This window comes from Grus americana, chromosome 8, assembly GCF_028858705.1.
Source record: "Grus americana isolate bGruAme1 chromosome 8, bGruAme1.mat, whole genome shotgun sequence".
Classification (NCBI taxonomy): Eukaryota; Metazoa; Chordata; class Aves; order Gruiformes; family Gruidae; genus Grus; species Grus americana.
Window position 1 is genome coordinate 27731807 of NC_072859.1, and position 26230 is coordinate 27758036.

Consider the following 26230-nt stretch of genomic DNA (forward strand, 5'->3'; position numbering starts at 1 on the left):
TGAGACTACAAGGAAAGGCAACAGTTATCACTGGTTAACACATCAAGTCTCAGGAAACACATCCACCCCCTGTGAAGCACACAGCCCGTAGGGCCAAACTCTACCTTTGTCATCCATGAAAAGTTCCATACAAGTAATAACAACAAGGGATTTTTTTGGAAGTTACCTATAATTCATATTTGTCCAGGTATGCGATTAAATTAAAAGAACTTGTCTTCAATGTAATTGTGATTTATTTTCTTGTAGAGCAGATGCCAGACTGATACAACGGAAATTCAAGCCCAGTATTTAGAGAAGATTCAGCATTTTTTCCAAGAGGTTTGGGGGGGGGGGGTGGGTGTTTCTTTTTCTAAGCTTTCTTGATTCAGCTCAAGTAAAAAATGCATCCCTTCTTTCTTAAAGTGAAATAAACAAGACAGAATTCAGAAGCTGTCTTCATTTCATTGCTGGTCTCACCACTCAAACTGCTGTCAAGTCTACCAACTAAACTGGTATTTTACGCTTTTCAGCCCCATTGCCTACCAACATCTGGCTGGTGCTCCATTCACATAAATTCCAGCTAACTACTTGCAGATGAAGAAACATCTTTCCATCCAAGGAAAATTTTAGAAAGCTCAGTGGAATCTACTGCCAACCACACCATGTTTTTCAGGCTGTAGAAACCTTGCCTATTTAATTTTTATTTAAAAAGTTAACTAGAATGTTTATAATAAGTAATGACATTTTAATTATGCACAGTGTAACAATGACGAGCATTCGCAATCAAACACCCAGTTTAAATCATCAGATGCTACTTTGAGAGCCTGGCTCCAAACTTGCGGGCACACCTTAAGACATGCTGCAGTACAGGCACATGCTCTCTCGGACTCAGGTTTGTACGTGAATGTAACTCAGACCCACATGCAAATTGCATGCACTCGTTCAAGTCAAGTAGAAGAGCCAATATCCAATTTCCATGCAAAAATTAAGTTTCCAGATACACAAAGGCAGACATAAGAAACAGCATGCTAAGTTTGGATGCACAAATTTTAACCAAGTTTCAGTCACCAAGCAAATCTTCAACACAGCAGTACCACATTCTAATAGCAAATAAATTAGTAAAATATTGGAAGGTATTCCAAGGGTCACATCTTCAATGAAAAGGATGAACTTTTTATTTTGTCTTTTTTCCAATTTATTCCAACATAATGGTTAAATAATTGTTATAAACCAAAACAAATGAGCAATTGACTCAAAATACTTAAAATTTAAATCCAAATTACACAAACCTGTGTTTTGTAACAAGTGTTGATAAACGGGACACTAATATAAAAAGATTTTAATTATTCTTTAACAAACCATTCTTGTTCAAATAGCACGGCTGTTTAAAGCCACTGCTAAGAAGTTCAGGAATAAATCACATTCTAATGAGCTACTAATGGAAAGAGGGGGCAGAAATTGGAAGGTAACACAGTCACTTACATAACAATAAACAAAATCCCTAACTGAAAAGAATAAAATACTTTTAGCCCAAATATTCATTTCACTGCCTTTTCTTTCTTCTTTTTTTTTTTTCCTTTTAAACTCGAACATATTGGTGTATTTTGCAGATGACGCTTTATTATCTTTTTCAGCATATACTGGAAGGTCAGAGACTCTTTAAAATACAGCTGCTTAAAATGGAACTCTGATTCAACCATACCAGCACAAAGACCGCTACTATCATTAAAGAAAAACCCAGACGTACATAGCATACAAATTCGACACAGATTGTACAGCCATAGCAGAAAACCCTTTAACATTCAATGTCCAGTTTAACAACCACTGCTATTCTTCAAATAAGTTTCCATTACTATTGATCACACTGGCAAAATTCATTAAAACTAGTCCCATTTAAGTCCGGCACTTACCACTACCTAGTCTTAGAAGCAGTACATCCTGGAGTCTCCTGTTCAAGTCTCTGAGCTCTTTCATTTCTGACACGAGTGCCCCATACTCCTTTAGCTTCTTTGCCTGTTGCACAAGCTGTCTCCGTGTCCTCTCAAGCTCCTGTTGAATGTGTCTCATTTCTTCTTGTTGCTGTTGGTAACTCCTCAGCAATTCTTCATACAGAATCCGAGGAACTACAGCATCGTCCATGTTGTTCATGCTTTCCGAAGTCTCCATAAAAGCCTCCTCAGGGCTGGAAGTATTACTGAGACTCATCCCATTCTGCTTTTCAAGCCGAGCAACAACTGCTTCAATGCTTTTGTGTGTACCTTCGCTTTGTTTCCTCCCATCTTGTCTCTGCATGTTACAATAAAAAATAAATAAATTAGGAGAGCAGTAAGATGTAATACAAATTACAATTCTACAGACTTGGAAACCATTAATATTCTCATTTTCCAAAAAAAGCAAGACAAAGTCTGTCTGCAAAAATGTTTTGCCTAACAGATTCTTGTGGATATACATCATAACTATCATGCACACATAATTCAGCTAAATGCACATACAAACTTCTGAGGCAGCTAAAGGCTTTTCTGCATTTGTGTGACACTTGCAAACTGAGTGTACACAGGTCACTTGATTCCAGGGACAAAGATAATTAATGTCTTTAAAAAAAAAAAAAAATCTGGATCTTTTTTCCTTTAAAGTTTAGCCCTAACATTTAGATTTCTGACAGCAATTGATTTTCTGATAAGTAAGAGAAAGAATCAACTATGCACTACATTTGTCACCTGTAACAACATCAGAGATGAAAGCAGCATATCACACAAAGTTGTTCCGGGAACAGAGGGCTTGTCCTTCCCACACTTTGGGAGACAAGACCTTCTCTGACTATTCCTCTAGCATGTTCACCGAGCTGCCTGATGCAAGTGACTGAGTTAACACTATCAGCAAACACTGTAAGGGAACTGAAAATACAGAAGTTAGAGACAGAATATATCATTCAGTCTCATCTTCCTGATCAACTGATTCCTTCTATATTACTACTGCATTGCAGAGGCTTCATCTCCTTTGAACTCTCAGCAGAAATTTACCTTCAGTCACCTGCACAAGCCCTACAAATTAAAGTACACCTCTTTTCTGGGGCCTGGATAGTGGTATTAAAATGTGACAGTACGGGTAAAAGTCACTAAGTTTTATTGGCCAAATATGGAAAAAGCATTTGAACTTCCAAGCAACTGCAAGGAAAGCAAATGTAGCTCATAGGTTAGAGACAAGAAGCTGACACTATCAATTCCCATACCACAATATCCATGAGTAATGTGGCAGAAAATGAGATTATTTGATGTTATGCCTGCTCCACACATGTTAAAAAAAAAAAAAAAAAAATGCTGGCCCACCATAAAGAAATGTACTAGTATCGTTCCTGCAGCTGCAAAACACATGAAGCCACACAGCGGTATTTTATTCTCAAGGTTGGCAGACTTTTAAAGAAATCATTTGATATCAAAAAATAAATACATTTACATAGTGAGTTTCTGGCATCTGGACCTAAAAAGGCAACTGGCAGTTATAATGGAGGGATGCAGTCCTGTCAATTTGTCTTCTCACCCACTGCTGTAGTTGGGAAGTCTCAGAGCACCCCTTCCAATTCCAAACAAGCAGCGCGCAATAGGTCACAAGTGCCACTGAGAACAGCTGCTCGACATTCATGTAACTGGTGACTTTTAAAGCATTCTGGGCCAAAGTAGGAGAGCATTGTTCCAAAAATCTCAAATGGCAATTAAGCTGTGCAGACGGTATAAACAGGAAAATGTTCGATTGCACATAAACCAGGTTTTGAAAACCCATACCCCACCCCCACACACAATTTGACCCAATTTCACTAAACACAGTGTTTTAAGGGGATCAAAAGCAGGCCTGGAATTCTTAAGCTATGACGTCTGTATATGCCCCAAGCACTTCCAAAAAAAAGAAAAAAAAAGAAAAAGAAAAAAAAAGAAAAAAAGGAAAAAAAAGGAAAAGAAAAAAGGAAAAAAAAAGGAAAAAAAAAAAAAAAGGAAAGACTTCAGTACCTTACTGTGTCTAAGCTCCACATCTTCTTCCCCATAATCTGTAACCTCCCCAGCTTCTTCTACGTGATTGAGAGAGAGTTTGGGGATTTTAATTTTCTTCTGCATCACACTGTTCTCAAGGTCAGTTTTGTCCTCTAAAATGTATATTAAAAATAAAGTTTTGTTACATTAATCAGTGTTCTTCCAAATACTACATGACTTCAGCAAGACCAGTTGAAAAAAAAAACCTCCCATGCTTCAATCCCCTCATAATACTATGATCAAATTAATCAATGGTGTAACTCAACTGATGTCTGCTGACAATTCTAGAGTTTCAACAGGGGATCAATCTGGCCAAACACCAAGAATAAATATTGTAAAATGCCAAGCGAAATTCATGTGAGTGATCAAAAGTGTCATTGAGTAGCTTGTACTACCACTAAAATAAGAGTTAAAGATGCTGTAAATAAATTCCTAAAAACAATCTGTATTACTTTAAATTATGTTTACCAATGGTATTTTCATATTAATAATCTGTGGCTGAAGTTCAAACTCTGCTTAGGTTTAAATGAGAATAAACTTGGTAACTCATCCTATACGCTAACCATCATCTGTCAGCAGTACAGATCTATTTGCACAGACGGCAGATTCTGCTGTTTCTGCAAAGTGCAGGGCTGGAAAAGGGGATGCTGCAGGGTAGGTTGAAAGGGTATTACAGAGAAGTTGGGTACGGACTAAATCTGTAACAAAATTACTATACAACCCCTATTTCATTAATTAATGTTACTAATCCTTTTATTTTTGATACAGAAAGCCAATAAATGGTTATATTAATCTTTGAATCTCAGAAAAAAGGTAAAATATTTTCAAGTCTGAGACATTCTAACACATCTCAAAATTAAGTATTTCAAACCATTATTCTGAAAATAAGTTTGAAATACTTTAATATTCCTGAAAAGGTGTAGAGGGGACAGGGAATCAAGAGTATAGTCTCCCCAAACGTGCCTGTGCTCCGTAAAAGTCTTGCAGAACAGACAAGGTCTTAAAAGATTCACAAGCTTAGCTACCTGTTCAAGACATTGACAAGGATAAATGCATTTAAACACTGAACTGTTGTCTTTGTGCATTGAAAGCTTATGAATAAGAAAACATTTTGAGTCTTCTTATCCACCTGCAAACTGTATTTCACAAAGTGTCCCATGAATATTTTTGAAAGTGCCAATGAGGATGGCATTTGTGAGTGCTTAGTTGCATTGACTTTTGCTTTCTCAAATTAGCATCTCTCCACAGGACCTCAAAACGGTTAGTGTTGACAGTGCAGAAAAGGGAAACAAAGGTAAATCACTGTTTAATGAGGAGCAAGGCATTCATTAGAAATGAATTACACAGATGAATGCAATTCATTTTGTTACAGATAGAAATGGATCTCTTGTAGGCAAATGGTGATATTACAGCCCAAGGCTATGTAAAGAGAATAGGCACAGAACATACAGAATAAGACATTAGACAACCTGAAATGAAATGCAGATGGTAGCAATAAATACTAAGACAGATGCAAAAAGAAACAGATAAACAACAAAAAAACAGCTAGGCCTATTTTAGATCACTCTCTATTCCCCAGAGCATCACGGATGCTTTTCCCAGTAAAACAAAAAAGCAATCCAACTGTTTCAGTTTTGAAAAATAAACCCCTACGTTTTCATTTATCTGGAAAATGTAGGTTCATCAGAAAAGTGAAATAAGTAAGAGAGTAGAGAAGAGAAAAAAAAAAAAGAGAACACCCTTCCTAGAAAAAAAAATACAAATTTACAGACTAAAGGACAGATTGATGGGTATTGGTATCTTCTTGGAAGGACAGAAATTTAAGAATAAACAAATCCATATTGAATGGAGAAAAAAACCCAAAACACAAACCCACCAACTTTTTCTGTGACTGTGTAGTTTGGGGTATCTGACAGATTAAGGAATCCTTTGCTAAAATATGTTCTCACAACTCCTTAGAGGAAGAGCAGCACATGAATGCTGCAGAGCCAGCTTCTCTAGAGTGCTTTGCCAAATCATCTTCCACAGAACACGCAGATGAACTCCTTCTACATTTAAAGAATGCAGATCAGTTTCTATGCTCTGAAATGACCCTGGGCCTCACAACGAGATGGACACAACCCAATTACTTCACATAGTTAAAAAAATTGTCTGCTGGCAACTAGCTGAGGTCACCAGTAGCCACCAGCCCATGCAAACTGGAAACGGACACCAGTCATCCTTCCCATGGCCAGGGAAAAGCAACTCTTGAAACACTCATGGAAAGAGGTCACAGAGGAGTAAGTGTGTATGTGCAGACTACAGTGGAAATCACTAAATGCTTTCCAACAAATAAAAAACCCAACATTAAAATAAAACCAATTTGGAAGAACAGAAATATTTATCTTTTTAAGTCATATTATAAAGGTTAGGAACACATTTTATGCACTGAATAACAGAAATGAAAGAAAATACTTAGTTTGGGGTCAAATAAAACAATGCAAATTATCTAAATTATTCATTCTCTCCACTCCCCTTCCAATTTCTCAGTTTGCCTATGAAATCTATGTTTGCAAAACTTCACTGGTGGACTGAAGATAAAAGTTTATTTATATACCTCCTAACAAATGCTTAGTTTATATATTATTGGTGTGTAACTATCAACATGGTTCTCTTTCATGTTCGGCAAATTTCTTCATTTGACTTTTTGATTTTACTGCTTACCCTGTAAATGAAACAGTAAATTGAAGAAAGGAACTCTCTTCTCCCCACACAAAATTTGAAGAAACAATGGTGAAAGTGAGTTCATATAAGTTAAAGCTCAGGAATTTTTAATTTAGTCAATGAGTAAACAATTTTATATTCGTCTGCCCTCCAACAACACCACATACAATATTTTCTTACATATGCTCTGGTCTTTGTAGGCCTATTGATACCTAACACAATTCATCTAGTGTGTTGGATATGAAAAGGCCTTTTGTTTTGGGTTGTTTTTTTTTTTAAAGTGCATTTCTAACCCGTTGTCTTCTACATTAGCTGCCAGATACAGCCAGAAAAATCTCATTCTGAATTCGAGGCTAATGCTGGAATACTGGCTCTTGTTCTGTAAATATTAATGGAATTTGGGAAGGGGTGGGAGGGAGTGAGAGGAGACCAGGGGGAGGGGTAGGAGAAACATGAATGTGCATTTCAAGCAGTTCTTAGGAGTCTCCGTCTGTTGTTGTGCCAGCCTACAAAAGACAGGTACAAAAGAATCCAGCAAAAAGCAAAACACGCACAATTTTGAGCCAGAAGAAAACCAGGATATGAAACAAAAGGCTGGACAAGCTGCAATTCAGCACCTGAAGCTATAGAACATGCTAAGAGAGAGAAGTGCAGTCCTAGAAACACTATAGCTCAGAGCCTCATTTTGTAATGACCTGAAACACTGGTCTGGACTTTGTCCTCAGTCATTTAAACCTTACTAGAAGTTCAAAATTACACCTTCCCTTAGGTGATCATGATCAGATTTGTCATACAATAAAATCATAGAATTATTTTGGTTGGAAAAGACATTCAAGATCATTTAAGTCCAACCATTAACGTAGCACTGCGAAGTCCAACCACTAAACCATGTCCCTAAGCACCACATCCACAAGTTTTAAATACCTCCAGGGATGGTGACTCAACCACTTCCCTGGGCAGCCTGTTCCAATGGTTGACAACCTTTTTGGTGAGGACTACAGTTGTGTCTATTGTTTTTCCTATGCATGGCGTAAGTAGTTCAGCGATACCAGCTACTGAGAGCTAGCATTTAATACACCTAATTAGGTACTCGTAACAAAATACGCAGGGTAGAAGCAGGATACGAGAATGGACAACATTGATGTCCTCTGTCCTTTAAGAAGGGACATTCTGGAAGACACATGTAAATTAGGAAAAATAGCTTTTGTGCACAGTAGCCATAATGCCAAACAGAGAACACCGTATTCTGTGATTCGATATACAGAATAAAGCATGCTGGAATAACTGTACTCCAGGAAAAGGTCAGACTTGGAGAGATCTTACCAGTCAACCCCACAAGGTACTGAAGTACATGGCTCAAGAGCCAGTGCATGTGACAACACCCCTCCCATACGGCCACCTACCAAAGTTGTTCAGCTAGTAAGAAGAAAGTGAACTGCTGAGAAATTTCAGAGTGGCTGGGAAGACATTTGGCCTCAGCAGTGCTGAAAGAAAGAAAAGCCAAAAAAGCAACCCTGCATTAAAAAAACCTATATCAACTAGAAAAGGATAAACTGTTCCTGGAATGTTTTCTTCAGTCAGGCCTCCGTTTCAGTGTCAGGATGGGTGGATCCAGGCCAAAAGGTAAAAGCTTTAAGTCTGGAGCAGCAGGGAACTGAGGCAGACAAAGCAACTTTGACAGGGCAAGGAGTGAGTTGGTTAAAATCAAGTAAAAATACATTAGTGTTCTAAAATTGAAAACCCTATCGTGACATGTAGAATAATACTATGGAAATCTCAAGGTTTCCTTAAAACATTCCTTACTTTCTAATTTAGAAGAACTGAACAAACTAATCCCTTAAAGAAATAGTTCAAATGCTGATTTTTTTTTTCCACCTTTGGAGTAAAATCTGGAAAAACAGAGGAAGAGAGCTCTGTGCTCCAAGTGGATGAGAGATGGCAGGTCTGGGATCAGTCCAAATAAGGGGCTTGGCAATGCTATAAATCTTAGAGTAATAAAACAAAAGAACCTTGAGCAAAATTCGTCCTTCCCCTAAGCCTTCGAAAAAATTCCACCCCTTGTGAAAAGCGATATACTGACAGATGAAAAAATTTACCATCACCCTTCCCATTTCCAGGCATATACCCAACACATATGGGCAACACCTGTACAAAATTCCCCCCACACTGCTGCACTGAACTGCTTTGCTACTGATTTTGCCAGGTTGCTTCTACAGAGCAGAGAATGTCACCTGCCTCAGCAGGTTGTCCATCACTTACAGCTCAAAGTAAAAGACACTTAAGAACCAAAGCAAAAAAACCCCACAATCAAAGGTATACTTGGTGCTTCAAAACAAATATACGGACCAAGCACCACAGGGCATGGATTCCTAAGTGCCACTTAAATGTAAATAAACAATAATCAATATTGCTGTGACTGAGAAGGAAAATGTCATGATAGGACAAATAAAAAAACCAAACAAAACAAAAAACAAGCTAGTTTATTTGAAGCTGAAAAAAAAAATATTATTTTCTAATTTAATGCAAACATTAAAGAAGGACTATAGCAGGAAGAACAGAAGAGATTTCAGGAAGTGTAGTGATCCTGCAGGCTCAGAAGATATTCAGGATACAGAGGAAGAAAAACTTGTTTCTCATAAAACATCTCTCAGCTAGTAGTACACTGAGAGTAAAACCACTACCAAAGAAGAAGAAACTCAGAATGACAGTAACAGACAACACAGGATAACAGACAGGAGTAGAAATGCAAAACTTATTTGAAGAGGACAGGTGCCACCAAACTTGATGCAGCTAAAAGGGGGACGGGGCCAACTAGGCACTGGCACAATCAATTCAGGATTTGGATACTATAGTTTACTATGTATTATTCCGCTTTTTTTTTTTTTTTTGTGGACTAGAGGAGAGCTTTGGATAGAGAAAAAGAGATTACATAAATAAACACAGGGCACAGTGAGAACACTACATGAAGTATATTTAGTTGGGACGGAAAGGTAAAGCTGGGTGTGAGAAACAAAGCAAATGGAGTACAAAAGACAGCAAGACTTTGGGTTGGGAATGACAGAAAAGATGTTTCCCCCTCGCCACTCTAAAATCAGAAGAAACAGACAAAAATACATTGAGCAACCCAAAGCACAAGCTGAAAAAGATTTCTGCGTAAGGATGTTAGAAAGGGATGCTGACAACAAGTTTAAGTGAGAAAAGTTAGGAATAAAAAGATAGAGCTGAGAGTTGCCATCGTCTGGGCTAGTATCACTCCCAAAAATTTAAGAACTAAGTAGTCCTGCAGCACTTCCACAGAAAATGACAGTAACACAGAAATGAGTGACTAGAAGAATGTCTTCAGAGCAAAAAGAAGAGCGAGTAAAGAAGTCAGGGAAGGCCAACACACCAAGTAACACTGTGACGGGCACGGCCAATAAGCACGTGAAGCTGAAGATACACTCTTGAGGAACTGGCCAAAAAGACTGTTAAACCTTGTGAAGTGAATTTCAATTAAGTGTAAAGAACAGGAAACAAAGTGAAAATAATTCTTAATCAACTTGGGAAGAGGCAAGATAGAAAGGTCTTAAACTGCTGCTTGACAGGTTTAGAGATGATGGGTAAGGACGATGTGCCAGAAGCCTGAATCAAGACCAGTCACTGATGATGGAGAGCAAGCCACAGCTGTTTTGTACAAAGGCACTAAAGAATGAAGAGAAAGATTAAGGAGCCAAACTCCTACAAAAGCAGAGGGCAGATTTATATAAACAACTTCTATCTCTGAGTTCTGTCTGAAGTCCTACATCAAGACTGGCTCTCCTTCATTAATATTCCATACAATAATACAAGTAAATTCACAGACCATGGACCTGCTGCTGCTCTCAAAAACAAATCTACCACGCCAGCTACTAAAGCAACAAAGTTGAGGTCTGAATGCACACTTTTTCCTCTAGTGGAACAACAGAGGTACTCAGTTTAATACTGTTAGGAGTGAGAGTTATCGATACGAACCCCCATTTGTAGTCAAATTTCTACTGCACACGAAGACATTCAAATATTTTGTAACATCCTCCTCTTGCATGTGCTCGTTTATCAGCAGATTGTTCAAATTTACTGAGTATCAGACCAGATGTAAGTCAGATCTGTGCTGCAAGAAAAAGTTAAATCTATCTTCTTTCTTAATTTCCTTTATTAATATGAAAACTATTTCTTCGTTATTTTTGAAGAGACTTTGCATTAACATTTGAATTAACCAAAAGCAACACAGCTCAAAACTAAAATTCTGCTAGAAATAATTATTACTCTTTGGTAGCAAAACTCTCCCTTCCATTTAACTTTTAGTGGTATTAGAAGAGTGTTTGTCTGCAGTAGAAACTGATGGAGCTGGAAAATCAAGTTCAGAAAAGACATTATGCTGAGAAACAGGAAATCATGCTCTTTACAAGACTGAGGACAGTTTTAATCCTGGATCCAATATTTACTTAAACACTGACCTTGAATAACTCAACCTTTCCATCTTACTGTCCTCATCTACCCCACTGAAGTGTTGTGCAGATTTGTTAATATTTGTACAATATTCTGAACATGTCGAACACAAAGGATTATAGCTATTATGGAACAACTCTCTTAATCCTTTCCGAAACAAATACAATAATACAATATTACCATTAAATTAAAAAGAAGAAACCCTGAAAACAAGTAGGATGTTAGAATGCTATCCTTCAAATCTTTCCTCTGTACCTACACATGAAACTCAACTATGGGAATTATTTTTCAAAAGTTTGAACATGATAAATATTTTACCAAAAAACTATTTATAATAAAACTAATTTCTTTCTTTAAAAGTTCAAAAGTTCATTTAAAGAGATCATCAATCTGAATAACAGCTACAATTTGTCAATCTGGCTGCCCTGACCAGTCAGCCTGTATCATACTATAAAATTATATGAAGACCAAACCCTGATGATGATTTCATGATCATAAAGGCCACAAAGCCATGGAGATACTGCCTACCAGCTATTCAGCAGATAAAGCAGCAGCCTACAGGGAACACTCCTGGAAGCCTCCGCAACTATCTCTGCCCAAGGAATGAGCTTTCTATGGAAATAGTGGGTAGATTTATGCATTTTTTAGTTTACGTACAAAAATTACAATGTGGTTCAGCCTCTACTATTTTTAAAGGGTTTATTTAAAAAAAGGAAATAATTGACTGACTGGCACTTAGGCAATCCACTGGAAAAAAAGAATGTTTTACTGCTAAATTATGAAAACAAAAACATTAACTTACATTTTTTCCGCTTTTCACTCCCCTGCAAATTTTAGCATATTTTAATTAGTAAGTGTTAGTTACCATAGCTACCATAACCACACTATCTTTGAAGTCAATTTTATTAAAATCCTGAAATTCATACTTTTACTGTATCATAGTTAAGCTCATACAGCATTTACAAGCATAACTGGCATTACATGAAGCACCGTATGTACTAAGACCAAGAGAAACCCACAACAGTGTGGGTCACCTATGTGTCTTTATGTCATAAAAACTAATAAGTGACTTCTGACTATTAGGGTGAAGAAAAAGCAAACATGACCAAGGAACAAGCAGGTCAGTTGAGAAGGGTTTAAGACAAAAAATAAATAAATAAAATATTTATTTCCAGAATAGGCACAGTGATACAGGAAAACAGAAAATTAAATATAAGGGTAAAATCTTCTTGCATATATAAATCCCAGATTTTTAATTCCTTTTTAGCGGCACTTTAGCCTGCTGATGACATATAACCATCATCATTATCATAAGGGTTACTCCAAGCCACTACTACAGTTTTGAAAGTTCCAAAATTTTTTTGCTGTTGCCATTTAAGCTTTGCACAAGCGTGCCATATTAAGACTTCAACGCTGAACAAACAGAAATGACATAAAAAAAACCTCAAAAATTGTGCCTTTGTGTAAGCCCTTCATATCTCAGATACGCTCCTACAGTAGAATTTCGAAGGGAAAAAAACCCCCACCCTTGATCTTAAAAGAGTCAAAAATAAACCAGAAATGGATCAAACACAAAATGAGTGTGAAATTTAGCTTTAATTATTCTGTAGGAATAATGCCACACTTGCATTCAGGACTATATTTAAGAACGTGATGTAGTTACTCTGTTACACAAAATGATTTGGTCAACCTCCGCGTACAGCCACATCTTTCACTTGGTGAAAAGGTAACACAGCAGTAGCATGCCAGACAAAGTAGACCATGCACCTCAAATATTATGAACACAGGTTATTTCAGCACTGCGTAACGTGCTGGGCTTACTTTCTCTCAATGGCCACAGAGGGCCATTTGCACGGCAAGACCCGATGCCCAGTACAGCAGATAGACAGCACAGCTCAGAAGGGCTGGACTCGCTGCTCGAGGGCACCGACACACAAGCTCGTCCACAGGTATTCCAGAACTATCCCAGGAAAAAATCAAACAAATTAAAGAGAGTCTGTGAGGAACCACTAATGTAAGGTTTCCTACAGCTGCCTCCTGGCACTTCTTTACTCAGGGCAACATTCAGAATCACCCAAGAAGCAGTTGCAGGTGTTTTGAAAAAAACCCATGATGCCATTTCTCCCCAGGTCCCTGTCACACATCACATGAGTTCCATATGGCAGGGGACACACCTAGAGTTTTCTGGGAACAAAGAGTCAGCAAATGCTGCCCCTACCACAATAGTTCATTCAATCTACAGGCTGCCCTGGGAAAGGAAACGCGCCATGTGGGCTACGTACGAACATGGGATGGAGCATGGGTACGCAGTGGCCACAGCTAAGACCGGCTCTACGCGCTCCAACTGCCCCGGCTCTCTGAATAGTGCAAGGACGAAAAAAATGCACAAAGAGGCACAAGACTATAGAAATGCCAATAAAAGCTTTAAGTCAATGTTACACATCAAGACCACTTCCTGACCTAAATTTTGTACATTCCTGATCCAAGATCTCATCTTGTAAATTTTCACCTACGCCAACACTTGACAAAGGGTCTTTCCTCCATCAGCTATCCATAGCCAAGCAGCCTGCTTAAACTTCTTAGTGTGCATCCACCCTCAACCTTACTCAAAACTCACTCCCAGAATCATCGAATTTAAAAGTGTTCTGGGAACACAGATTTTACATCTTTCTGAAATACACAGCAAATTACCTCCCCATGAGCTATACAGGCTTTTAAAGATTTAAAAAAAAAATTCACCTAACCTATTTTAATAAGAAGTGGAGCATAATATTTTATAAAGGGGCAAGAAAGAATACGGATGCACACAGGCATTAACAGGTCGGCTGTGGCAGCTATGGAATTGCCATGAGAATCCAATGGAGATGCGTTTGTTACAATTGTGTGGGTGGGAAATGTTGAGGGCAGCAGCTAGAGAGAACAATTATTTACTGTAGTCAGATAAGAATATCTACAATTAGAAGACAGTCACTATTAACTTGTTAACAAATGTAGCTCAAAGTAGTGAACTTTAAAAAGTCCCTGAAACTCAGTTCATTCCACCTAAGCAAAAAAAGGCTCACACAGGTTCACCTAAGGATCATGCTAGCTCCTATAAGGTGCATATGCTTATAGACAAAATTCTGCTACTGACTATATTGGACAAGTGTAGAAAAAATTGCAAGCAGCACACATATTTCCAGAACAGGGACCAGAAAAACAGCTTTTCAGCATTTTGAGGAGAAGACAGAAAAGAAGAAAAAAGGAAGGGTGTGGATGATCAGAAAGACAGACTCAAACTCTTCCCGAAATGCTGTCTACTCTTCTCATGTTCTCAACAAGACAGACCAGTTAGCATGCCACCTCAGAAAGCTGCCATATAGCAAAACTCTAGTCTGCTGAGCTGTATTTTCCACTCAAGAGGTAAATAAAATTATTCCTTAATTACTACATAACATCAGTTGCCTGTTAACCAAATGCTGAACTTGTTATGGAACAAAACATTCATTTTAATATGCCTTCTACAGCATGAAGGTCTAGAACTGCCTTAGTCGGGGGGTTAACCGGTCTGGTTTGAGCCCTACTCTTTGGCTAACTTTTTCAAAAGTTGAAGGTTCCTGGACCAACACATACCACCACTGTCAGCAGTTCCCAGCCACACGCACACAGACACAAGAAAAGTGTACAGCTGCTCAGAGATCATCTATCACTCTGCTGTAATACTACTACATGTTACTTCTTACTGAAGTATTCAAAAGAAGACAGTATTTATCTCCTCAACATTCCAAGTCTAATCACAATTACTTGATGTCTCTGAGCATGCCCAACACACTTCCCTTGGTTTGTTTGGGTTTTGTGTGTTTTTTTAATTAGTGATACCTTTACAGCAGTGCTCTCTCCTCTGCAGCAACAACAATATTCCTCACAAAGCATACAGGCTTCTAACCATCCAACCTCGCCACAAAAGAGAAAAGAATTGCTTCTAGACTCTCTCAAATGAGAACGATTGTTTCTTGAACTCTTTACACAACCAATGCTCCAATAAAACTTTGTACTGTGCCGGCTCATAAAAGGATGACTTCTCCGCCCCCCCGCCCCCTTATTCTTTTTTGGGTTTTGTTTAATATCTGTACCTTGACTTTGGTCCTGAAGCCTGTTCCTAAGGGGGAATCCTTGGACCAAAGCAGTAAATCTTTAAAGTCACTGCTGTACTAATTTGTGCGGGCAAGGGTTACCTCCCAAAATTCAAAATCAACTTACTATGTGTATTTTACATATAAGAGCAACTTTATGCACATCATTTACATAACTACTAAGGTAGGCTGGAATCCTTTAGAATGAAAAGTTCTGTACTAGTATATGACAGGTTACTGCAGACTTGTAAAATTATGTTTTAAGCTAAATAAGCAGTTTGTATAGCATCAGACTTGTAATGTTTGCCATAAAAAGTTGTCATAATCTGTAAAAATAGAGTTGGTCACTCTAAGCCGAAAATTGTTCTAAGATGTCTTCACATAACATCAACTTTTCTCCCCAAGATTTTAACCATAATAAAAACAAACACCGATATTAAAACTCTGAGGAGAAAGTGACAACTTCAAAAGTAAATAAACATATGCTGTATACAAAGGATGAATTTAATTATGGTGTTTTACATGGTGCAGAGTGGAAAGAAGAACAGAAGTAAAGACTCCTTTGGTGTTCAGGTGAGATTTTTTCCAAGCATGCAAATTACAGATCTAGTCAGATATATTGAGGTGTGACAGATGTAATAAAGATAGCTGTATGTTTGTGTTCCTGGCTCAGCAGGAAAATTTCCTATAGAAATTAAAGTCTCTGGGGAGTAGTTAGTGCAAATCACTAATACAGGTAACAAGTTTTGTTCTCTGAAGGAAACGGCATATATTGGTTTGTTCTGGTTCAAGAGAGTGTTCAACTACTCTTCTCTTAGGTACGTACAGACTCTGCCTGGAACAAGGGAATTGACAAAGTAAGAGCACTTTCAGTGGGAAAACCTAGGCTCAAGATGTGAGCCAAATGGCTGTTACTAAGTATTTCTCGGAAACGCTTTAGTTACGTTGAGATGAACACAAGGAACAGAAAGGGCACTGCTGGTGCAGTTCCCCAGCGAGAAAGAGTAAGGTGAAGTCCAACTGGGATGCCTTTGAGAAGAGGCCACGCAAACCCTGAATGGTGACACTGCTGTCTGCCGTGGATGTGACAGTAATGTGTAAGAAATACTTCATATGCCAGTTCTCTTCTGCTAGACAGGAAACACAGGCTGGCACAGGACAACAAAAACTTAGCCTACCAGAGGAGTGGATTCCCCTGCTATCTTACTAGTTCTCCTGAACTGCTGGAGTTGCAAATATTCAGAAATTGGAAAAGCTTTACAGGGAAACGACATACACGTTTGCCTGTTTCTTGTTCTTTCCAGGCATCTCCTTATGGCCACTACTGGAAACAGGATAATGGTAAAAGTCACTGGTTGAGTCAGGGACCAAGAGGACCACCACCGGGCTGAACTGGTTTAGGAACTCATAGTTTAAAAAGTAAAAGTAAAAATTTAAAAATAATAGTTTTACACAACTTTAACACCAAGTTACTCTGTTTGGAGATCAGAACTCAGCATTGCCTTCTCAGAACTCAATACCAGACAGCAGAGTTTATTAAGCCCATTCCATATTTGGGGAAAAAATACTGGTTATGTCCACTTCCCCAAGTGGAAAAGTCAGGATAAGAACCCAATGCCCTCTTTGCTACCCAGACTGACATTTCAAATGGTTGTCACCATCTTTCAACGGCCTACAGGGCAAGCCCATGCTAGCCAGTAATTTGCTACAAACAACATCAAACTTCTTTTCTATGTCAACTCTGACTATGGCAGCATGTTTTCTGTGCCTGCAAGGAAACTACAGAAAGTCTTCAAGGCAACGTGCTACCAAAGAGTTGTGATTTGGGGGGACGCATGGCAAAAGTACTCTCTCACATGCTCTGAAGTCATTTAAATGGCCAAAATATGGGTTTATTTCTTAATACACACTTTAATTGGTCCTCTTAGCTAGAGAGAGATTTGTAAGTTAAACATGAAACAAACCAAATGTAGCAAAACCAAGCTTAACAAGCGTGGTATCTAAAGGTCTGCTTCCACTATTGCCTTCCAATTTGTGAAGTCACTTAAACTAACGAAGTGGATATAAAGCAGCACCCCTCTAATTTGGCAACATGCTGCCAAACTGCAAAGGTACGTAAATGATGCCATGCACTATAAATATACTGTGTATGAAAACCTGAACTTTTTTTTTTCCTCCCCAAGTTTCTGATTTCATCCCCGCCGCGGTGCATCGATGGTTCCTACCAGGGGCTCACGGTTATTTTGGAACCCGCACGCCGGGGAGTTCACGCAGGAGCGTGGCACTGCCCGGCCGGGACCAGCCGCCCCGTGGGACCCCTCCACACCATCCCCAGCGAACCCTTCCCGGGCCTGGGACCGCCCAGGACCCTCGGTGCTCCGGGAGCACCGAAGCCCCCCCACCCCCACCCCCGCCCCCGAGATCTCCGTCCTCCCGCCTCACCGCGCCCCCCGCCCGCCATGTGCCGCCCGGGCTCTGAGCATGTGTCGGCGCGATGTCGCCCCCTCCCCTCCCCCTCTCTCCCTCCCTCCTCCCCCCCCCCCCCCTCAGCGGGGAGGGGGCGGCATTTGGGGCTTCCCCTGGCCCGGCCCCCCCCACCCCCTTCCCCCGCGGCCCGGCCCGGCCCGCCCTCACCTGCCAGCGCCAGGATCTGGGCCTTGTGGAGCAGCAGGCGGTCGCCCCACTCGCCGGGGCTCTCGTCGTCCTCCTCCGCCTCCTCGGGGTTGCGGTACACCGTGTACACCTTCTGGTTGTCGAAGTCGAGCTGGGACGTGGGGCTGAAGTCCTGCACGCAGGAGACGGGCAGCGCGTAGCAGACGTTGTCCTCCAGGAACCGCACAAAGGCGTACATGGTGCGGCGGGCGGGGCGGCCGCGCCGGTCCCGCGCTCCCCGCTCTGTTATTGTTCCTCAAAATCCGCCTCTGCGCTCGGCTGAGCTCGCCTGGCCGCGCCGACAGCCGGGCGGCCGACAGCTCCGGGCAGACACGAGCAATCCAACGCGGAGCGACGCGAGTCGGGCTGCCGTGCGGCGAGGGGCGGGTGGGGGCCGGGACCGGCGGGCCCGCGGGAGGAGCAGCCCCCGCCCGGCTTCGCCCCCCCGCCCCCCCCCCGCTCGGCCCAGCCCGGGGCCCGTGCGGAAACACCCCTTCCGGCGGCCCCGGGCGTATCCCGGCCCCTCCGCGGGGCGCGGGTTCGCCTCAGCTCAGCACCCGGCAGGCCCGGGCCTGCCCCGGCTCCCCGGGAGCAGCCTCGCACCTCCGCCGCGGAGGGTGTTGGTGCGGGCGGCGAGGCGGGACGGGCAGGTGCCTCCGTCCGAGAGGCTTTCGAGGGTATGGCCGGGCGGGGTGTCGGCTCGTACTCCCCGGGCACCTGTGTGGAGGGCCGGCTCCCACCCTCGGCCTCGGCCATGGCGTCGCTGGGCCCGGCGGGCCGAAGGGGTCCTGGCGGAGGTGCTCACCCGCCGGGCTCCACTGCTCGAACTCGTCCCCAGTAAAAGCCCTGGGAAGCTCTTTTCCCCAGTTACGAACACCTTACACCTGTTCAGAGAAATAGGCGTCAGGGGCGGTGTGCTCCTGGGCCATGGCAGCGCCAGGGCCAGCGGAGGGAAGGGGCAGGGGGGACCCATGGCAGGCCACGGCCAGGTGAGGAGACCGGATCCTCCCTGGCCGAACAAACCAACACAGAACCCCGTACTCATCTGCTAACTATCACCAGAATCTGTACCCAAAGGTCCTCGGGGTAATGCAGAACCACCTGCACGCAATGGTACTGTCCAGCGGTGATGGCTGGAAGAACTCGAAGCTTCTCCGCCCTCCCCCAAAACAACACAGTTGAGAAGTTTTGTGAAGGTGTGTAAGAACAAGGGCTAGAGACCGTGAAGGTGTGTAAGAACAAAGGCTAGAGACCGTGCCATTTTTACCACAAATTACCAGGCTTTTGGAGACGCATACATACTGAGCATGGATGCTTTGAGCTTCCTGTAAGAAAAACGAATAATGTGGCAATATCGCTTATGGTTCACTGCAAACTCTTACCCAAGTTTCCAATGCTGAAGTCTGTTACCCAGTCAGTCTTAGGAGCAGAACATTAATACATAGAGAATTATTTAAAGGCAAAAATAGTAAATAAATTGCAGAACGAGTAATAAACAGCAAGAGAGGGACATCAGTGGTTTTCTGTTTGCAAAAAGCCCACACAAAATGAAACCAATTATTTTTTCTGGTTTGCATATCCCTAAGCCTTTGCAGTACTATCTCTACCCATTACATTCAGTTTAACCACACCAAACTTGTTTTTCCTAGTTATGTCTCGCAGATGTCTTAGTACGTGGGAACAGACCACAAGCTGGGAAACCTGAAGTAAAGTTGTGGCTGAGCGCTGGCACGGGTTGCCCAGAGAGCTCGTGGAGTTTCCATCCTTGCAGACAACTCGAAAGCCATCTGGACGTGGTCCTGGGCAACCCGCTCCCGGTGGCCCTGCTTGAGCAGGGGGCTGGAGAAGACGACCTCCAGAGGTCCTTTCCAACCTCGGCCATTCCGTGGGAGTATCAGAAACTTACAGTTATGCCCAGCAGCAGTCTGTCTGTCTGTGTCTTAAGCAACACATGAAAACATAAGGAATGCATACAGGTGTAGTTAAGCCAATGTAACTGTTTCACTAAGAAGCTGTAAACTTCCCGTACAATAATGGCAGCTTTATTATTTTAGCAATTACAGAGTTTTGCAAATACTTCAGTTTAAGATTGGGGATTTAAATGGCAGTACTTTATGTTAACAATAAAGTATTGCCAGACTGGTATGTAATTACAGGCAAATATAAGTCTGCTACAAAGTATGGATGACAAATGTATTCTAGTAGCTAGGCTGCAAGGGAAATGAAATTCCAGCAAAGATTGTGTTGCTGATCAAACACTAACAGCTGCTGTAGCACTCCTATCTCCTCTACCTTGTCTTACAATGGAGGTAAAAGGAGCTGCAGGAAGGCGACAGGACAGCCGGATACCTGGATTACTCCGTGGACGCTTAAAACTATGTGAATGACACTTTCGCCCCACTAAGTTCAGTGGCTAGTGAGGGATTCAGTACACTGACTCTTACTGGGATTGTATTTCCTCCGCAGCTGAATTCTATTAGCAACATCTAAGACTGCTGTCGAGGGAAAGGAACACAGAAAAATGGAGAAATGGGAAACAACAGGGGAAACGAAGAGAAGCTAGGGACTCTAAAATCAGGTTGACTTGGAAGGGGAAAGATCTCCTCAGGTACCCGGGAGGCTTGGATAATTTGCCCCAGTGAAAGAAAACTGAAAGACTTCATGTGAAGGCAACGAGCATCATAGTGGGGGGTTTTTGGGTTTTGGGTTAGTTTGGGGTTTTTTTGCAAAAGGAAAACTCTAAACTGGTATTTGCAACATTTTAAATTTGAAGGTTCAGTTACCGCAAAGGCTGTAAAGATTTTTGTATCAGCAGCAAAAAAAAAGGTCTCAGATCCTTTAGAAAGGCTGTTTCATTGTTCTCACTGAAGGACGTCTTTGGGAACAGATTAAGGGTCGGGATGATAAATGTGTGTTTACACTCGGTTCCTAGCACAGACATTGAACCAGAAGGCATTATAATGCTAAAGAATTAATAATGATCCCATACATTTCTCTTCTGCCTACAAGGAACAGTGTTAATTTCTGGCTTTAAAATCTATAAATAATCCGCACTGGTTGGCTGTGAAGCTGATCCGTTTAAGCAGAGAATGAAACACAAGTATTGCCACTCCTTTCGTTTGGACCTTTCCCATTTCTACTAATGGTTAGCCAGCTGTTTTAACACTGAGGTTAACTTGACGTTTAAAGATGTAAAGCTATTTTAAAAGGTGTAGATTTGAAAACTCATTGTTAAGGGAATTACTGAACCCTCACAAGATTTAAATCCTCTGGCAAGTCCAGCCTTTTAGAAACAACACAACCCTGCTGAGAAGTAGATTGTCATACTTTCGAACTCAGCTTAAAAAGTAAAAGTGTCACTCCAAGAGTCAGGAAACCACAAAGCACAGTCCCAGCCCTTGTTGGACTCCTGAGTGGCTGTTTCCTGGAACAGTACCTATATTTTGCTGCTGTTATTTTTCTTGAAAAGTAAAAAAAAGTGTTACAGCAAAAGCTGGTGCCTGCTGTTTTGATGCGAACTCTGTGTTTTCACTTCAAATGAAAAGCTAATAGTACCAATAATAGTTATGCAGGTGCTAAATCTCTCTCACAGCAAAACATTAAAATTAGGCTCATCAGTCACATTACTTCCATGTTTAATAGCAAACCCTCAAGGGACACCTATTGATTTTATATCTACTGATGAAGAAATTCCCATTTTGTTTTACCATTCAAGTGGAGGGGTTTCACTACTACCTGACTACTCAGCAACGAGAGCGCACTGGACTACTGCTAGGAATCCCTACACATTCAATATGCCGTTTAGAAAACGTTATTGTTTTCTTGTGAATTTATTTAGCCTCCAAGTAGTGCATTTCTTACACAGTTGTTTTCAAGCTCAAACATACCCTGAAGGAAAGATATGTGCACCTTTTTTGTAGGGAACACTGTATTTTAACAATGGCATTTAAAGTATATGGCATTTAAGCATACAGCTTAAAGAATTACTTAAATAACAATGCACAAGAACTGAAGACTGTTCAAAGGTTTGTGTAGGTACACGCTTACCAACTACTCACAATCTGGTTAATTTTTACCAAGAATATGATCAATAGGGTGTCAGAAGATAAAGTCATTTCCAGGTATAAATGAATCAAAGGCGTACACCTGAACAAAGTCATATACACCTTCTAGGTGTTTTGAGATAGAGAAGGTGGTTGGAAGGGGGGAATCTACGAGCTAGACAAACAGAGCATTCCAAATGGTTGTTCCCCTTTAGATTTGTAAATAATTTTTAACTCTCAAGACACTGTTGCCACACTCTGCTTTCAGCATCACAATGATTACACTGAAAATTCAATTAAAAAAAAAAAAGGAAAAAAAAAAGAGGTCCAGTTGCTGTACAATCCTAGAAGATGGACAAGAAAATATTTGTGTCCACATATAATTTCTGAAGCACTCCAATACCAAGAGAATAGTATGGGAACCTAGATTACATAGATAAATTCTTAAGATTTAATCTTTTGAAATCTATGGCCTTAAACCATTCTCAGAAGAGGAAGGGCATCACTGCAAAGCTATTTAGTCCCAATTCCTGAGAGTGATCTAACCTTTCTTGGGGCTGAGGATAATACTCAATCATCTTTTACATTAAACTTTCATGTCCTAACAGAATATTCTTTCAAAGAAATGAAACCTAAGGAAAACTTTATGGATCCATTCACATAGGAGACACTTATTTCCCAGCTGGTATATTCCACAGAATGAAAAGGTAATGATTAAGCCAAAGTGACCACTGGAGAAGGCCCTTTCCTCACTCTTAATGACTGGCTGGAGAAACCAAGGGCCAAAGAAAAAGCCAGACAGTCATTAACTGCTGAAAATTCCTGACCTAAAGGTCATTATTACTATTATAAAACTGGAAAATGAAAAAGTAATTATTTTCCTTGGGTTTTTATATGTATTGAAAAGATAAAATTCCAGGGTCTGTTGCTGTGGATACTGGTCCGTAAGATACTTATCTTTCCCATTCTGGCAGGCTATGCGATGGATAGAGTTGGGACTGGCAGCCCTTCAAGAATGTGTGCCAGACTGTATTTTCCTTTTCCAAATTACAGGTTAAACGTGCCCACAGAAAGTCAACAGGAATCAGGAGACGCTGCCAGTCGGCGCTATCTTGCCTCGGTGCGAGGCAGGAATTCTCCCCACTCTCACCCAGTCCTTTGCTCGGCGGGAGCCAGAAGCTGGGCTGTCTGGGAGCTGCAAATGACTCTCAAATCATCATGGCTTTCAGCTCCCACCCTGCTGTATACCATTCAAAATCCTGGTAAATACCATCTTCTGTACTCAGGCAGTATGCGGTTTGCCATGCTATAAACTTCTTGCCGCAGAGGAAAGTAGGAAAGACATTTTCCTTGAGCTGACTCATGCGTGGACTCACCTTTAAAACATGTCCTTCTGGTACCACTGCCGCCGTCTTCAAGAACTGCTCTGAAGACAGTATTGCCGTTGCAGCCCAAATGATCTTTATTGTTACTGCCATCCACTGATTGCTTCAGCCCATATATTTTCACTCTATCTGGAATTCTGATGTGAGATTTTCCCTTTCTTTTTTTAAAGCAGACTTTTCCCTGGCTTTTGACAGACATTTTACTGACAGGACTCTGAAAGTAGCTTTACATACATAGGTTTTGCGCCACTGCAAGAATTCGATTCCTTCTGTACCTTGGATTGACTTTCACTTGGCAAGGGCTAAAGTCTTTTTGTAACCTTTGGGCTTCAGTGTAAAATATGATGACTAGACACTGCCCGTGATTATGTTATGCTTTAGACAGAGCTTCTGAGACGATATTAATGATCCTTTTTCATAATATTTCCATTTTGGTTTTCTGTTCTCACATCTGTACAGCACTGTTCTGTCTTGAACCAGCATTTATATCTCATACTGACAGGGAAAATGATTCTGTAGCCCTTTTCTGCACAGACCTATTCTGCTTGAGAGGTTCACGCAAGTAATACGGGACATGCATGGAAGAAAAGGAGGTCAACTACTACTGACTGCATTCTGTCCGGAATGGTACCTCCACTAACTCACACCTCCCCGTTCCTTTAGAAGTCTGATTTTAGCGGGAGACTGGACAGGCTCTAGAGATGGTTCTTGCTGTTTTGGAAGGTTCTTGACAATCAGCAGCAGCAGGAATGGGATTGCGTGAGGGCAGAGTCAGAACTGCCTAAAGAGATACGTTTGCACGCCCCAGTGCTTTTTAATTCGTGCTCTTGTCATACTCTTTCTAATCTCTTTCAGGGCTGGCTATATTTCAGTATAAAGTGAGTTTTTAGAAAATATTCCCAGGCATTAGTGCTCACATCTCACCACTTCAGAAGAGAAGGTAGAGTTTTCTACCTCTGATGGAAGTCACAATCACAGAGGGACCAGCAACCCTTCCAAAGAACATCAACTAACGTGAGCACGTAAAATCCTTGTTGTGGAGGGTAAATGGGAGATAACAGAGCAGGAATAATCCTCAGAATATTTCAGAAAAGTGCCTTTCTCAGCTGTGTCTTGTTAATAATCACATTTAAATTAGAAGAACATAATTCTTCACAGTTGGCAAACTGAATGCTGAAACTGCTGGAAACTGAAAAGTGCAAGTGCTCACTGATATAAAAACCTTCTCTATACTCTGTGAACCTCTCCACTCCTGTGAAGACCAGACGTTATCATCATCATTTATGAGTTACAAATGAAGTTGCACCTCGTCTGCGCTATTAAGTGAATTAAAAAAAAAAAAAAACAAACAAAACCAAAACCAACAAGTAAATGTTAACAGGAAGGAGTTGGTGTCACTCAACTCCCAAAACTTCATAGCATGGGATAACTATGATAGACCCCAACAGGAATTCTTCTAGTTCTTCAATGAAGAATGACTCTTTTTATCTCATGCAGCATAGATAATCAGCGTTCATCTTTGCCCCACTTGCGAGGAAGGTGTTCCTTCAAAATAGAAAATGGCATAGGAAACTGATAACCCAAGAGGTGTTTGAAACCTCAAGGGGCTTCACGCTTTGCTCGTATTTTCCACAAAAGCCTGAGCAACATCTATTGTGCAATAATATTTAACATTCAGGGGAATGAGGTTCTTTTTAAAAGTGTGATCAGAAAGGAGGGTCCTTCACAGGCTGTCACAGTATTCCTCGTAACAAAGCAAGCTTTGCTTCATAAAGAAATATCTTGTACTAGAATACCCTAGGGAAGCGATAGTTTTGTTTTTTTTAAACAAAGACGGGAATTTTCGAGTTCGAGGTTCCCTTTAAGTACTCTTCTAACATGAATATGTTTAAGGATGCTCTATCAAGTTCATGCATGAAATGTCATCCAGCCGTTAGTATATTTCTATGCAAATACAGCTGTGAAAGCTAATAACTGAAATCTGCATTTTTTTTCCACATTTCCAGCATATTATACAACTTCTCCTTCTTTCCTGTTTTGTAACTCACATTAGCCTCTCGTGTCAATAAAACAAAGCTCAGGTTATATTGCCTCCTGCTTAAATTCTCTACAAACATCAAAGCTGGACATTTGAATAAGCAATTTAATGTATACATTTTTATTCAGTTCAATATAGTGATATTCTCCTAGTAGGAATAAGAATTCTGCAAGAAGACTGCAGAGAAACACACCATTCAGAATATGAATTGGAATATTCTCGCAACACTTTTCAGTGAGGATGGTGTGATATTAAGATTAGATCCTGCATATAATCAAATTTTGATGCTTGTACACACAGTCTGGTATTTCTTTTCCTTTATAGGGTCTGTATGCAAAAACACAGCAATCCAATATTTTGAACGCACACCGTCTGCAGATACTACACAGTCCAAACTGATGAAAAAATAATGTCAATGAAAATAAGAAACTGTCTGGGGCACTGCAGCGTACAGACTTTGGTAAATTCATCATAACTAGTTTTACTATTCTGAGGACAGAAAATATTGCAAAACCAGTCTTTCCAGAACAGCTAGAGTAAACAGGGCTTGTGTCCATCTCTAAATTCAATCTTGGGGTATAGATTGACTCTTTGGGAGCTGTAAATATTTCCACAATCTTTCAAATTCTCTGGTATGATACACGCAGAATTTCTTCCGAATGGCCTATATTTTCCAAATTCTCTCTCTTTTTATTTACCAGTAGATATAAGAGGTAATAAAATAGGAAAGAGAAGATACGTGAGGAGACAACAGGGATTATATTACAAGCAAAAGGTGGCACTACTGAGAATATATCACAGTATTTAGTGAACATAAATAAGCATACCTACA

At 40.7% G+C, this 26230-nt stretch overlaps 1 protein-coding gene across 8 annotated transcripts in view; it reads right to left on the bottom strand.

Annotated features, from left to right (window-relative positions):
- Window positions 1-26230, bottom strand: part of LOC129209288 (BEN domain-containing protein 5) — a 952643-nt gene that overhangs the window by 363098 nt on the left and 563315 nt on the right. Inside the window, exons 1-3 of one of the 8 annotated variants that reach the window (XM_054833491.1) lie at window positions 17915-18738; window positions 3981-4114; window positions 1896-2265 (exon numbers count right to left, since the gene is read on the bottom strand). The exons of 2 other annotated variants lie outside the window; for them this stretch is intronic. In XM_054833491.1, coding sequence (XP_054689466.1) covers window positions 1896-2265; window positions 3981-4114; window positions 17915-18131 — 721 coding nt within the window. In that variant the 5' untranslated portion in view covers window positions 18132-18738. Of the gene's footprint in view, window positions 1-1889; window positions 2266-3980; window positions 4115-17914; window positions 18739-26230 lie in introns of those variants that run through there. 5 more of the 8 variants (XM_054833494.1, XM_054833493.1, XM_054833490.1 and 2 more) reach the window with 5 other exon arrangements.